This window comes from Diadema antillarum, unplaced genomic scaffold (assembly GCF_040938485.1).
Source record: "Diadema antillarum isolate AM-2024a unplaced genomic scaffold, OU_Dant_1.0 scf00000178, whole genome shotgun sequence".
Classification (NCBI taxonomy): Eukaryota; Metazoa; Echinodermata; class Echinoidea; order Diadematoida; family Diadematidae; genus Diadema; species Diadema antillarum.
In genome coordinates, this window is record NW_027271067.1 from 226,757 (window position 1) to 242,548 (window position 15,792).

The 15,792-nt window shown below is 41.0% G+C and overlaps 1 protein-coding gene across 1 annotated transcript in view; it reads left to right on the top strand.

Annotated features, from left to right (window-relative positions):
- Nucleotides 1-14,851, top strand: part of LOC139722951 (probable global transcription activator SNF2L2) — a 37,845-nt gene extending 22,994 nt beyond the window's left edge. The window contains exons 18-32 of the mRNA XM_071634233.1: nucleotides 503-680; nucleotides 1,369-1,497; nucleotides 2,198-2,311; nucleotides 2,855-2,968; nucleotides 3,978-4,085; nucleotides 4,712-4,798; nucleotides 5,777-5,966; nucleotides 6,744-6,931; nucleotides 7,851-8,081; nucleotides 8,801-9,097; nucleotides 9,861-10,099; nucleotides 10,974-11,181; nucleotides 11,699-11,840; nucleotides 12,818-12,990; nucleotides 13,948-14,851. Of these exons, the coding sequence (XP_071490334.1) occupies nucleotides 503-680; nucleotides 1,369-1,497; nucleotides 2,198-2,311; nucleotides 2,855-2,968; nucleotides 3,978-4,085; nucleotides 4,712-4,798; nucleotides 5,777-5,966; nucleotides 6,744-6,931; nucleotides 7,851-8,081; nucleotides 8,801-9,097; nucleotides 9,861-10,099; nucleotides 10,974-11,181; nucleotides 11,699-11,840; nucleotides 12,818-12,990; nucleotides 13,948-14,034 (2,485 nt within the window). The 3' untranslated portion in view covers nucleotides 14,035-14,851. The remainder of the gene's footprint in view (nucleotides 1-502; nucleotides 681-1,368; nucleotides 1,498-2,197; nucleotides 2,312-2,854; nucleotides 2,969-3,977; nucleotides 4,086-4,711; nucleotides 4,799-5,776; nucleotides 5,967-6,743; nucleotides 6,932-7,850; nucleotides 8,082-8,800; nucleotides 9,098-9,860; nucleotides 10,100-10,973; nucleotides 11,182-11,698; nucleotides 11,841-12,817; nucleotides 12,991-13,947) is intronic.
- Nucleotides 14,852-15,792: the final 941 nt, after the last annotated feature.

A 15,792-nucleotide genomic window follows, 5' to 3' on the forward strand; every position in this document is an offset into this window, starting at 1 on the left:
AACTTTTGCATCGATTGTCCAATTTTCCTCAAACTTTCACTGATGTGTTCTACTAATATTGTTGCATTCTCTCAATCCTTACGTTTATGAAGGTGAACTTGTCCTTTAACAGCAATTTTCCACCCACCCACTTGAACATCATACAGCTCAGTCAGCACAGCCAGAAATTTGTGTAGATTTAGCCACCACAATGTTAAACAGTGTCTCTGTTTTCCTCCATTGTAATTTCTGTGTCCTCCAAGATGTCTTTACACAGACACTTTTTTTATGCCTCCGCCAACGAAGTGGCCGGAGGCATTATTTCTTGAGAACTTGTTAAGGCAGTGTGTATTTATCACTGCTAAGGTGTTACCAGGTTAGCATACCTTCTGTGTTTTGTGTAATAAGTGGCATTCCTTAGATCCATGTACATGTATCCTCAGTAATACTGAAGCAGCTGCATATTTTACCCGAAGTGATATATCTGTAGGTTTACGTGATATATTCGTCAATTCCCTTCAAGGACACTGTCCAACTGGAACATCGAGTTTGAGAAGTGGGCGCCCTCTATCATCAAGATCTTGTACAAGGGACTTCCCCAGGCTCGCCGTACGATTGCCCAGAGCCTGCGCTCCATCAAGTTCAACGTCCTCCTCACCACCTACGAGTACGTCATGAAGGACAAGAGCATCCTCTCAAAGGTAAGACGGCGGCAGTGATCCAGAATCTCTCGCCAGCAGCTGCCGTAAATAATCAAGATTTCTCAAGTCTCCAGGCATGATGTACACGTGACTTGCATTATAACAAAAGTTTTCAGGACTGGCAATTGTCTTTCATTGTATCGAAATTTTGTTATAATAGAACAATTAAAGTATGTAAAGTTATATAGATTATGATTTTGGGACCTGAACTTTAACATTGTTGTTACAGCAATTTTTTAGGAACCGCAAGTGTTCTAATGCGAGTGTGCTGTGTATACCATACGTTTTGAGCATAATATTTTGCAAATCTGGACTTGTAAGACAATTTTCACTCACTTCAAGACCAGAAGGAACCTCACAAAATGACAAACAATCAAAGTAAACACAATTTGTTATGCTTGCTACTTTTCCTTTTCATTAAGTGTTACAAGCATAGAAAAGACATTATTTTAATGATTACAAAATACATATTGCAGTAGCCTAACATATACAAACTACAATAATCTTCAGTGGTAATCATATCTGTTACTTACGTCAAGAAATTTCTTCTGTTTTTTTTTTTTTGACAAAGAACCGAATGACATTTCTCTACACAATGTAAATAATGCAACTTACTTGGAGTGTGCTAGGAGTAGTTACCACGGCAGTGATTCTTTACGATGTCCCCTCCTCCCTGTGTGCCCTTTAGATCCGCTGGAAGCACATGGTGGTGGACGAAGGTCATCGTATGAAGAATCACCACTGTAAGCTGACCCAGATCCTCAACACCCACTACACCTCGCCCCACAGACTCCTGCTGACAGGAACGCCCCTCCAGGTATGATACCCTTCCAGATCCTGCTCTCTTAGTTGCGTAGGGCAAATGGGTCGATTTTGATCAAAGCTGCACCTGATATTGCTTGCCTACAACCCGTACTTCACACAAGCATCTGAGAATTTCCGAGCATTAAATCCTCCATATCTTTTCATATGCTGTCCATCTATTTCAGACCAGCATATATGTATTCATCATATTACCATAGACATATGGGTCGGAATATGAGATGAATTGTGTATATATTGAGGCTAGAGATTCTTCAATTTGTATAATTGCAGTTTTTTTTTTATGGTTGTTTGACATTAACTGTTGCTCAGTACTGTTCTTTGTCATTGAGAGATCTAATAATGATAAGGTTAGAAATACACCACATTTGATCCGTAGATGTTCTGGAAGCCTTAAAGCATAGTACATTCCCTGGTACATACTGTATGTCACCAAAAAAGTCTGTGAATAGAATGTAAATGTTGATCCTACTTCTGTTTTGCAGTTTGGGGGGCTGTGCAAGCAAATGCTTGGCCTCCTAGGAATGTTGAATTTGTTTTGCATGTTGGGGATTTGTAAAAGAAGAACATCTTTGGAACTGTGCAGGCTATGACTGCATTTGTGAGATTTGAGTACTTGTAGTAAATAGTTCTGTACTGTATTGCAACTAGGGGCTTGACCAGTAAGTGTCTTGTATACAACCTGTTGTCCACAGAACAAGCTGCCGGAGCTCTGGGCCCTCATGAATTTCCTCCTACCCAGCATCTTCAAGTCCTGCAGTACCTTTGAGCAGTGGTTCAACGCCCCCTTTGCCGCTACAGGAGAGAAGGCAAGCAAGCTATCTTTAAAAAAAAAGAAAAAAAAAATCCTTTTTTTTTTTCTCACTCTGCAGTGATTTTTGTTGAGCAGATGTCCATGTAAAAGCAGGCAAATTTATGACAATGCTAGTCTGCTTGTGCTAAGAATTGTGATTGGTTTGCACTGAAACTGGTGTGTATAAGTAGCACTAATTACTTGACATCCATTCACATGCAGATTTCAGGCTTGAGTATAAGAATTTGTGTCATGCATGTAGTCAGGATTAGAATAAGTCAGTGATGCTTTGCTTGTTTAGTGGTGTTGATGCTCCAAAATAATGGAATCCTCACCATTTGGATCTGTTTGACTTCTCTGCAAACCCGTTTGTTTGTATATTTGCGGCATAATTATGCCCTTTCTAGTTAGACACCATCATATTTAAAGATATGCAATAATGAGTGATAGTAAGTTTAACACCTTTTCTAAATTCTTGAGTGGGATGTAGCCTATAATAGCTGTCGTTCAATACATTGAGAGAAATTTCATTCTCACTAAGGTGCTCTTGATCTTCCAGGTTGAGCTGAACGAGGAAGAGACGATCCTGATCATCCGTCGCTTGCACAAAGTCCTCCGGCCGTTCCTCCTTCGTCGCCTCAAGAAGGAGGTGGAGTCACAGCTGCCTGAGAAGGTTGGTCACTTTCAAGTACAGTTGAACCTCTCGTATCCGGACAAGTCGGGACCGGGGCTCATCCGGATAAGGGATTTGGCCGGATACGGGAGCTTTATACATTTACATATACATACACATGTACTGATGTAGCCCATTGCAGTACCACATGTAGTAATGTGTATACTGCAACCTTTTCATTGTTACACTCAGTAACAGACCCCAAAATAGAGGTTCGTGTTTGCAAGAATGAAATCATTTTCTTTTATAAATTCTTGGGATGATTTACCTAAATAATTATTAAGAAATGTATCAAGTATATGTAATTCATTGTGTTTGTGTAGGAGATCTCAAGGAGTTGGGAATCCCCCTTTCCTCCCGTAATTATTAAAAAGAAATCACGGCGAGATTACGTCCGTATAATAGAGAGATCCGGATAAAGGGAGGCCGGATAAGAGAGGTTCAACTGTAATTGTGTGTTTATGGGGGTGGGGTCATGGGAGAAGGGCCTGATTGTTTTGCATCATTATGGGATTGTGATCCATTAGGACACATAGGTGTGTTCTCTGCATCATATCAATTGTTCCGTAAGTAGGCTTGTAAAGTTTGTCGATGTGGAAGCATCAACGATTGTTTTGTTTGTGCTTTTGTAATGGTTCATAATGAGTATGAAGATTGTGCACAAAGACTTCTGCAGTGTAGACATGCTCGTGAAGTTTTGCTGCATTTATTGAAGCAAACTATTCATTACCAAAGCTGAAATTTTATGCTTTGAATCTGAGTTTTGCTGTCGATCAGATTTCGAAATTGAGTGGTTTCTGTCACTCCATACCAAGTAAAGTGATTTCAACTGTTGCGTATATTGACTTCAGCACAAGAAGAAGCATGAATCCCCTCAGCTTTCCAAAGGGATATGTTACGGAATGACATTAATGGTAAATGACTGACAGAAGTGATATTAATGAATGAATGACCCAACATTTTGTGATATTCATGAAAAAATGTTTGATGTCTGTCCCGTGAATAACAGGTGGAGTATGTGATCAAGTGCGACATGTCGGCTCTGCAGCGACTCCTCTACAGACACATGCAAGCCAAGGGAATTATGCTAACAGATGGCTCAGAGAAAGACAAAAAGGTGAAAATCCCGTCAGAAAAAACTGTGACGGTCATACAGTCAACTTTTAGCACAAATAGCTGTAATGCATGTACAGGCAAGACAAATTTTACTCCAAAGTTTGTTGTGCTTGAGAAATTTATCTTAACATAGAGTGTGTTTTAGACAAGAAAGATAGTTTGTGATGTAGTTACAAAGTGAAGTTGTATAAACAGGCTTAACAGAGTTATAATCTCGTTGTCATTGATAACTGATAAATCAAAATTGGAAGTGTTACATCTTTTTGAGAAGTGCCCTGAGTTGATTTGAGTATTCCAAAAAGTCTTGTCGTCTGTGACTGCCAACTGTGGAATTTCAGCGTGGTATTATAAATACTGACAAACTCTGAGATATTAAGTTACACCAAAAACTTCCGTCGAATAGCCTACGTTCATGAATTGTTGTTGATGAAGTAAATCAATGACTATTTCACATAAATGGAGGTCACCTGCTTTGAAGCAAATGATACTATTCAACATCAAGATGTAACAGTTATCGGACAGTTGTAACCTCTACCAATTTCACATCCAATATTTCTATGTCAGTCGTTCTGTTTCATTAGAGAACTTTCTGAGTGTATTTTGTCATATTTGTTGTTGTGTCAACAGGGACGCGGTGGCACTAAAGCATTGACGAACACCATCATGCAGTTGAGGAAGATTTGCAACCATCCCTTCATGTTTCAGCACATTGAGGTGAGTGAGTCTTGAGGATTCCCCATAGCTTCCCCTTACCCCCCCCCCTTCTACTCCTCTTTCTCCACCCTTTCTCTACACCCCCCCCCCCACATCATCATAATGATGAGACTTGCCCACATCATAACTTGCTATATGTCAACACTGCTTAGAAAATGGTTTATGATACATTAAAATGATCCTGTATTTAAAAAACAAAACAACAAACAAGCAAACCTATAGTCTGTAATAATCTTAATGCAGCAAAAGTCATATAAACAGTGCAAAGTCAGATGCAACTACACTGTATAGTATTGATAATATCCTTACAAATGGCCCAAAGCTAGACAATTCCATGTTTTACTTCAAACACTACTATAGCCTAAGCTGACCTGACAAATATCATTACCATTACACACACTTTTGTCACTCCGCTCTCTATGATGATTTCTCTTGTGACTTTAGCAGCAATACTGTATAAGCCATGTTTAGCTGAGTCTGATTTTGTGCAAATCAGGACTTCCTAACTAATTCGGGAGTAGTTAAATTAGTAACGGTGGAGTACGACGTAATCACGCACCTTGTTCACATACTCTGTACTGCGTACCAGTACATGTGTATGTGCAAGTTGCATTGAATTTGGGATCAGAGTTAATATTTTTGCGAGTTGAATTTATGAGTAGCACCCATCTCAGAAAATATGTGAAATAACCCCCCCCCCCCCCCCCCCAGTAAAATGTATGGCATATACAATTGATGAGATGACAGAGTGGCTTTATCATACCCATGTCTTGTTCATTTCTCTTCCATGTTCTCTTAACCACATTGTGCCTCTTGTGATTGTCAACAATGTCAGTGCTCAAGCAAATAAGGGTACCTTATTACTCGGTCTTCTGTGTAAACTCTGACAAGGGAAAGGTTTCTGTTCCTTATTTTATTTTATTTTTTGTCTCTGTGTGTGGTGTATCATATTTTGTTGTATTTTGTTCTTGATTCCAGGAATCCTTTTCAGAGCACCTGGGCGTGTCCGGCGGCATCATCTCGGGCCCCGACCTGTACCGGGTGGGCGGCAAGTTTGAGCTGCTTGACCGCATCTTGCCCAAGCTAAAGGCCACCGGTCACCGCGTCCTCCTCTTCTGCCAGATGACCACCCTGATGACCATCTTGGAGGACTTCTTTGTCTACAGAGGTGAGGAGAGACTGCCTCTCTTTCTTTATTTAGTAATTCATTCAGTCAGGAATGAGTCCAGTGCAAAAGTTCCTTATGAAGTGACTCGAAAAGAAAACATTTTGACACTGGTTCATAACATGGAACAATTTAAGTGAGACTTTATGGTCACGTCTACCTGATGCTAGGCAAAGTGGACCTGTACAAAGTCCTGGGGGAGCATTTCATGAAGCGTTTTGTATGACAAATTGGTGGGATAACTTTGCTCTCAACCAATCAGATGCAAGGATTTCAGTAGCTTATGACATTTTGTCAGAAAAATATCCGACCAAAACGCTTCATGAAATGCCCCCCCTGAACTCCTTATAGGAAGCTGAGAAGTGATGTGTGTCTATGATTTCTCCAAAAGCAGATGAAATTTTTATGCGAGTATTCTTATTAGCTTGGCCATGTAAGGTAAATTGCACATGTTTTTTATCTCGCGGATGATCATGACAATCTAGCTAGCACTACAGTAAAAGGGAACTGGTCCACATAAGGAGAGCAAATTCACTGACAGGACAGGGATAGTGAACGTGAAGAAAACTACAAATAACATAGCAGTGATACCCCCTACAATATACAGTACCTACCTTGACTTTAAATTATATAAAATGTTAACACATTATTGAATTCTCATACTTTTAGGTTCATGCTGGCTTCTTGTTGCAAAGAATGCAAAGAAATTTCCAACTCCAGTTTTCACTTTTGCAGTAGGTGATTGAAAATATTCTCATGAACTTCTCGTATTCTCACCAGGCTTCAAGTACCTGCGTCTGGATGGAACGACCAAGGCAGACGACCGTGGCGTTCTCCTCCAGACCTTCAACGAGGCGGACTGCCAGTACTTCATCTTCATCCTGAGCACTAGGGCTGGCGGTCTCGGGCTCAACCTCCAGACGGCTGACACGGTCATCCTCTTCGACAGTGACTGGAACCCTCACCAGGTAATGGGGACGTTGGGGATCACAGGCTACAGGCTTTGTCCTGGTCTCATGTTTTTTTCTCTGCTTCCATAAAGAGAAATAGCAGTAAATACTAATAATAAGCCCCAGGCTTCTCATTACGTTAAGATGTCATGATGATGAATTACAGCATATGTATGATGCTGTACATGTATATCTCTGTTTAAAAACAAAAAACAAACAAACAAACAAACAAACAAAATATTCAAAGGGGTAGACTCCTCCAAGAGAGTTTAATACTTGAATGCCAAGTGAAAAATGTAAGTTTTGAGTGAAGCCGTGAAGTGCTCCATATTGTCAAATTCACAGAGAAATAATGGGGATGGGGGAGTTTCATAGGTGAGGAGCAATAGACAAATTGCCCAGTCTCCATCTCCAATTTCATCAGCAGTTAAGAGGATTATCACTGATACTTAATTAGCACCATCCAGATGCCTGTTGATCAACGTACAGAAAAAAAATGATATTTTCACATGCAGTATTTATGTATGGCAAGGATTCATATATATCATATGTACTGAGAAGAGCTAATAAGATACATTTTAAACTCTTTTTTGTTTATGACAAAAGCTGTTTCTGACAACCCGAACACTTAGGCTTACCTGACACTGCAACAAGTCATGCTTGCAAATTCGTTTTCAAATAGTGAAAAGTAACCAGAAGAAATTTGTTCAATTTCTATGTCAGTATCTTTTGTTGAAATTAAATAAATATTAAAAAAAAATATTACATGAAGTAGTAGGTGGACCCATTACATAGTCCATTGCTAGGCCCACAGGACATACAATTGTACCAAGATCAAAAATTGAATGCTAGCATATTTCACACCTTTATCAGTAGTGCATTACATGGTTATCTACCCATTTCACCATCACTGCTTGTCCACTTTTTTCGCCACCAGGATCTGCAAGCCCAGGACCGCGCCCATCGCATCGGTCAGAAGAACGAGGTGCGCGTCCTGCGTCTGATGACCGTCCAGAGCGTGGAGGAGAAGATTCTGGCCGCGGCCAAGTGGAAGATGAACATGGACAGCAAGGTCATCCAGGCCGGCATGTTTGACCAGAAGTCCACCAACTCGGAGAGGCGGGCCTACCTCCGGGCCCTCCTGGAGAGAGATGCTGATCAGGACGAGGTCAGAATCTTTTCTTTCAAACTCAGTGGTCGCTTCGGAGGAATTTCATGGGCTTCTACTGTGCATACACAAATCATTTGGGCTATTTTCTGCATGACAGAGATCACAATCGGGGTCTTTACTACTTGACTATGTGTGACAAATTAAATATCACAATTGGGCTATTTTCTACGTGACAAGGTGTAATAGATATTATGTTTGGGCTCTGGCTATACAGACCATGGCTGATAAAACAAAAAGCATGTAATTTGGGGGTGTTCTTTGTAAATGTGTGGACTGTTGAGATGAACTTTTCATCCAGAAAAGATGGAAACTCTTTCATTTTTTGTCGACATAACTTAGTGCCTTGTCACAGAATACTGTCTGGATTTTACCACAGAATGAGGTTAGTTAGATCTAGAAATAATTGTTTATTGTAACAGGACATTGTAACATTGTCACATATATAGGGTAATACATGCATTTGTATTCTAATTGTTTGGATCATTTGGTCATATTGTCCTACCATGTAGCAGAGCACAAAAATTGCTCCAAATTGTTGTTTGGATTAAGAACATGTCCTGTGTGGATAAATGACAAATGCCAGGTGAGAAGAATCCGCACTCTTTCAAGTTCTGATGTGACATCACTGTAGAATTGTTTACCTTAAGGGATTTTGTTTGTTTCTGCTTCTCCTTCCCCCCCCCCCCCCCACCCCCCGCTGAAAATTTACCGAACAGGATGAGAACGAAGTCCCAGATGATGAGACGGTGAACCAGATGATAGCCCGGACCGAGGAGGAGTTTGAGATCTACCAGCGGATGGACATCGAGCGGCGGCGCAACGAGGCCCGCGACCCCAACCGCAAGCCGCGGCTGATGGAGGAGTCGGAGCTGCCCAGCTGGCTGGTGATGGATGAGAAGGACGTGGAGCGGCTGACCTTTGAGGAGGAGGAGGAGAAGCTGTTCGGGCGCGGCTCGCGGCAGAGGAAGGACGTGGACTACAGCGACACGCTCACTGAGAAGGAGTGGCTAAGGGTAAGGCCTGTCCACGATATAAATATACCATTCATCAATTTTGCCTCATGTTGTGGAGAAAGGGCAGTATACATGGCATGTAGACCATGTAGTATATCAACCATTGCCTTGCTTATCATTGTAGGGTAATATGACGCCTGACGATTCCCTTGGGAGTTATACATATCCCTTGATACAACATTGCCCATCAGAGCTGCATTCTTTAGGAAAAGATAATCTCTTGGAGAAAATGTAACTCGCATAGGGATGTCTATTACACCTCTTGAAAGGTAGTGTCTGTGTAGTATTGTCTGGTCTGGGGGTTTTCTGTGTTATGAAGATGAGCTCAAGGGATAGAACTCATACAACTGTATGTAACTTCAGATATTGTTTGACTGACACGGATAATGATCTCGATACTATCAGGGTCCAATTTTTGGAAATATGTCTATATATTCCGTTTGCAAGGATTCCAACTAGCAAGAGTACAAAATGAGTCCAGTAGCTCAAAGCAAGTTTGTTTCTAGAGGGTGCTTGCATGAATCAAGCTTTGAGAGTCCGGTGATATGAGGATATATTTACTTTCGTTTTACTGGCATAATTGCAGTGCTGATGATAATGGCAGATATTTGTGACACTTTAACCCACTGAGGAAGAGTCAAGAGTTTACTCTGGCAAGTGTCTATGGAAAATGCTCGTTGTAGCAAAATCAGCCTTTCCTCAATGGGTTAATCAGCTTTGATTGCTCACTATCACTGTTGTCTCCTGCTGCTCCCTCTCCCAGGCCATCGAAGATGGAAACCTGGAGGAGATCGAGGAGATCAAGAAGGAGAAGAAGAGGCGCTACAAGCGGAAGCGGGTGGAAGAGGAGGTCGAGGAGGTCGAGCCCCCGATGGAGATGGAGGTGGAGAAGCCGAAGAAGCGGCGGGGGCGCCCTCCGGCAGAGAAGCCCACGCCCAACCCGCCCCACCTGACCAAGCTGATGAAGAAGCTGGTGGAGGTGATGTCCAAGTACAAGGACAGGTGAGTTGGATGGTCCACTGAAGATGGTGGTGGTGATAGTGGTGGTGGTGATGGGGTCGGTGGTAGTGATGATGGGGTGATGTGGGTGATATGGGTAGTGGTGGTGGTTGTGGTGGTGATGATGAAAGTGATAATGGTGGTGGTGGTGGTAGTGATGTCGATGGGGGTGATGATGGGAGTTGTAGGGATGGTGGAGATGATGGTGGTGATGATTGTGGTGATGTTGTTGGTGATGATGGGGGAAGGTGATGTTGGTGGTTGTGGGAATGATGATGGTGGCAGTGGCAGTGATGCTGGTCATAGTGAAGGGGATGATGGTTATTGTGATTGTGGTGATGGGATGGTGGAAGTGATGGTGGTGGTGATGTTTATGATGTTGATGGGGGTGATGATGGGAGTTGTGGGAATGGTGGAGGTGATGGCGATAGGTGATGTTGGTTGTAGTGGTAGTGGTGATGGTTGTGATGTTGATTGTGATGATGGGGGTGGGGGAAGGTGATGTTGATTGTGGGGATGGTGGTAGTGGCAGTGGTAGTGGTGGTGGTGGTGGTGATGGTAGCACAGTGGTACCTTCTAGTGTACCTTCCAGTGTCAAGGGCTACCAATCTCTGCCGATCAAGAGCACACTCCGATACACAGTAGAACACATATTATGTAGGGAAAAGTTATATTTTGGTTCAACAGCAGGGAAAATTGTACGTACCAAGCATCCTGGATAGAATTACAGCAAAAAAACAAAAAGCAAAACAACAACAACAACATACATTTATCTTCCATTTGCAAAACATTTTCTTGTTGTGGATGAAGAGACAGAAAGGTTTCTCTTCATCGACAACTTGTGTAATTTGTCTGTTTGATGTTCGACCCTCTGCAGCACCGGCCGCCCCCTGTCGCACCCCTTCGCCCAGCTGCCCCCGAAGCGGGCCCTGCCCGACTACTACGAGCTCATCACCAAGCCCATGGACCTGAAGAAGATCAAGGACCGCATCCGGCAACACAAGTACCGCAACCTGGACGACCTCGAGCGGGATACCGTCCTCATGTTCCAGAACGCCCAGATCTACAACCTGGAGGGCTCGCGGGTGGGTGTTGTTGCCATGGCGATTGATGACCTGCATGGTATCAAAAGCATTTAACCGTTCAAATTGTGATGTGCTGAATTGGAGGAGAGAGAATGAGGACATCCTCAAAAAGGGAAAAAAAAAAAGGAAAAAAGAATTCTCACTCACTTTGTGAAGCCAAGTTCTTTGTTTTTCCATACGGGAGGCAGACCATTTCAATCAGTTACAGTGAATAGAAACAGTAACAAAAGATAAAACACTTAGAAGGTAGTCTATACCTGACAAGTGGTACTGGACATAAACAAAATGTTGGGAAGCTTCAGCAATTCATTTACAGCTTTTAACTTTCTTGAGCATTGTTAATTGCATGAAGTTGGCTTGTGTAACTTTCTTCATGTCAAAGAAGCCCATTACCAGTAGTTGCAAATTCAACTATATGGGAAGGTATACTTCATCAAATTTTTTGCGAGCAGTGCGTTCATTACTCATCCGGTCACGGAGTTAACGTTCTATACATGTTCATCTGATACTTCTGTAGATCTATGACGACTCGATAGTGCTCCATTCTGTCTTCACCACGGCTCGCAAGCACCTGGAGCAGGGCGGACGACTTCCGCCGCAACTGGGAGGAAAGTCTGAGAGCGAGAGCGAGAGCGACGACGATGATGAGGAAGAAGAAAGTAAGTGTCACTATTAAGGGGAACCAGTTGAGTAGGAAAAATTCTCATTGAAAAGGATGGATGATAACTGCTCAAAACACAGATTGCTGCGCTACAATATTATTGTCTATATTCTTAACTTCAAGCTCACAAAACCAACTCTTGTAACTTTTTGTCAGTGAGGAAAGTGAGCTTTATAGTTTATTGTAGGGAATGAATGCCTGGTATTCTAGAAATGTCAGCAACATCTTATTTGCATAGAAAATATACATGTTTTCAAGGTTGGTTGACTGTTTGTTTTGCAGTTATGAAACTCTATTCATATTCAAATACTTATCATCAGTCAGTTCAGACTCTTAAAAGAATCTGTTTAACTCTTTATGTGCCACGTTTGCATGCCCGACTCGGTCCACGGCATGCCAACTTTGCATATTCTGCTCAAACGCACAAACCCGCCCAAACTGATTGATAAATCGCCATATGCTGTAGTACAATGGAAGGGCTTCTCAAATGTTGCTTGCATTGTATGTGGTGATTGACTATCAAGGTTTGTTCCCTGCTGGATTTGCGAGTAAATTCTAAGTTTCTGCCATTGTTTTGTATGCACAAGTCTTTTGAAAGAAAAAGCAATCATAGATTTGTTGTACAATAATTACATCAAATCAAAGTTTGGCATTTTTGCTACATTTTTTTTGCTCCTTACATGTCCAGGGTGACAAAAATGTATAAAAGTTACATACATTGTAGATATGAAAAGCAGAATGTTTTCCCAAAGCATGACTACTTCGAAGTCTCAGAATAATGTGGCATGCAGGGGGTTTACACCATGGCACACAGAGAGTTAGGAGAGAGGGTGTGATGAATGTGCTTATATTATTGCAAGAAATATAAATACAGAGACTTACGCAATGTATGCAATGATTGTAGGTGCAGCATTTGATGTTTCCATTCGTCATTTTTTTTTTTTTTTTTTTTTTGTATGGATTCTGTTCTCCCAGGCCAGCACAGTAAGTCCAAGTCCAGGGGAGGAAAGGGCAAGGGAGAAGACAAGGGGAAGAAGCCGGTAAAGAGAGGAAGACCACCGCGCAAGGCCGTGGTCAGCGATGACGATGATGATGACGACGATGATGATGAGAAATCCGATCAGGAGAGCCAGCAACAGAGCGACGATGTGAGCATTCCATTTTTTAAAATTCAGTTCGCCTGGTAGCAACCCTGAATCTGGACTGTTGTTAGCTGTGTTATCCAGGATTCCTCTTGAGGACTGTCATATGTATTCTGATTTTAATAGCATTGTACAGTCAACCTTGCTTAAGACAACCTCGCATACGTAGAATAATCGCGTAAGTCGAAGGTCTTTTCAAGTCTTCTCTTTATATTCTGTTGATTTGAATCCCTCATAACGTCCAATTTTCTCTAAGTCAAAGCTATTTCTTCAGTCCAAAAAGATTCAACTTCTGCAAGGTTGACTGTAGTTCTCGGTACATGTCTTTCATAATGTTGTACCGTCATACTCTCATTGAAATGGAGTGTCTGTGATTATAAAGGGAATAGGGAATATTGACTGAAAAAAAAGACAACTTTCTTTTTTTTAGTCATCATTTTGTTGAATGAGTGCTAATTGAATCTAGAAAATATCAGTATTGAATGGTTTTAGTAGGATAAAGACAAACATAAATTTTCCAGTCAGCGGAAATCCACTCTGTCTTGCTTTGTTTCTGTGAACCTAATCACCAGTCTCTCATCTCATGCAGAGATAATTGAATAAACTTTGAATCGAATCGAATTGACTTGAATTGAATTGAATTGAGTGGAGTTGAATTGAATTGAATTGAATTGAATTGAATTGAATTGAATTGAATTGAATTGAATTGAATTGAATTGAATTGAACTGAACTGAACGGAACTGAACTGAAGTGAACTGAATTGTATTGAATTTAATGGAATGGACTTAAAATTAAATAGAATAGAATTGAATTGAATTACATTGAATTGAATGGAATTAAATGGAATCAAATTAAGTAAAATAGAATTGAATGGAATTGAACTGAATCGAATTAAGTGAAATCGAATTGAATGGAATGGACTTGAATTGTATAAAATTGAATTCTCTTTGCTCTCTTGACAGGATGACTCGGACACCGATGATAACACTCCGGACACGTCCAGGGCCTCATCCAGGGGTGCTTCCCCCGCTCCAGGAAAGAAACGTTGAGGGCAGCACGAATTTAGGAGGCAGAGGAGGACAGTGACACTCCCTTTCATTGCCCTACACTTGATATGTTAAACATAACCTTCTCCCGTCATCCCTTGCCTCTGGTGCAAGCATCACACCCCCTGTGTGAAGAGTCACGATGCCTTTTCTCTGGCTTTCGGGTCAGATGTAGCAAATTGGGTGAGAAACCTTTGGAGGCTTTGTGACCGCATCAAAGTCTTGTTACTGGCTTGAATAGGAGTGATGATTATTTTAAGAGATTTGGAGCGTTTCCAAGGACTGTACCAGTATCGTAATCGGACAATCTTTAGCAATGGGAAAGATTGATTTGACCTGGATTGCCATTACAGCCTGTGAGCCATGATTGGAAAGTAATATTTGATTCTTTCTGTGGCCAGCAATAGTGTAAATAGCTTAGCAATTTAATGGTACAGATTAAGAACGAGTAGTCGGTCATTACATCAAGTTCATCGCAAATTCTACCATGTATATGTTTAGTGACCTTTTTGTTCTATTTACATGTAGTGCTTTGATTGGTTTTTGTTTGTATGTTAATCAGTATTTAATATGATAGATTTAATTTAAACATGTTTTTGAAGTCGGACACAAAAGGTAATGTTTACCAGGCATGAAATAGCAATGGAGGAAGTTGCTGATGTATTACACTTTGTTGAGATGAATTCAAGTGCATTGTATTTTCTTGAATAGTTTCGTAAAGCCTTGTAGATTTGATGAGCTCAAGATGTGTGTTCACAAAGAGAAATATGTGCACTCTTGTATCACATTTAGCTTCATAAGAAAAAGAAAGAGAGAAAAAGCATTCCACAAAAGGCATTAATAGTACAGCTGGGCTCATTGTACCATTTGAATATGTTGTGTATGGTAAAAAAGAAAAAAGAAAAGAAGTTTGACTTGTCTTATCTACTACAGTCGAAGTGGAAAAAAAAATCAGAATGCATGGTGAGCTTTCTTGTTTCACATTTAGCTTCATAACAAAAAGGGAGAGAGAGGAAAAAAAAACAACATTCTGCTGAAGGCATTAGTAAGTGCTGTGAAAGTGGGTATTTTTGTGCGACTAATTTTTTGCGCTCGGTGGGGTTAGAAGAGTTTCACATGTTTTTAATTCCACGGAATCAAGACACCAACTACTGGAACATACAATTTTGTATGGCAATGGCAAGCAAAAATATTTGCGTGCTTTATTGTACTAGTTTCTGGTTGCGCGAAAATTTCAACACAAATTTCTACTTTTACAGTAATACAGCTAGACCTTCTGTACCATTTGAATATGTTGTGTACTGTGGAAAAAATAGATTAGAATGCATACTAATTTTACTTGTAAAGCAAATCTTGATAACTTGAAAATTCTGCTCTTACAGGAAAGATGCTCTTGACAACTCACAGGTGGGCTCTGTAGCCTGCCCAATTGCTTGCAGAACACCATCATGCACACTTTTTGAAAATCAGTTGGGTTTTTTATGCCTCCGCCACGAAGTGGTGCCGGAGGCATTATTTTTTTGTAAATCCTTGATGGGGCACTTGAAATTTCCATCTCAGCTACCGTGAGATATCAATTCTAATTCATGCAAAATAACATTCTTTCTTCCCCAATCATTTGTTAAGTATGTCACTGCACTTGGCTTTGATACATGTGGAGCGCTTGTTGGTACAAGTGGTATCAAAGTGGGTGGAATACGTGTGATGTGATTCGCCTTTTCAATCCCCTTGGCAACATGTTTATGTACAATGTCAATAGAA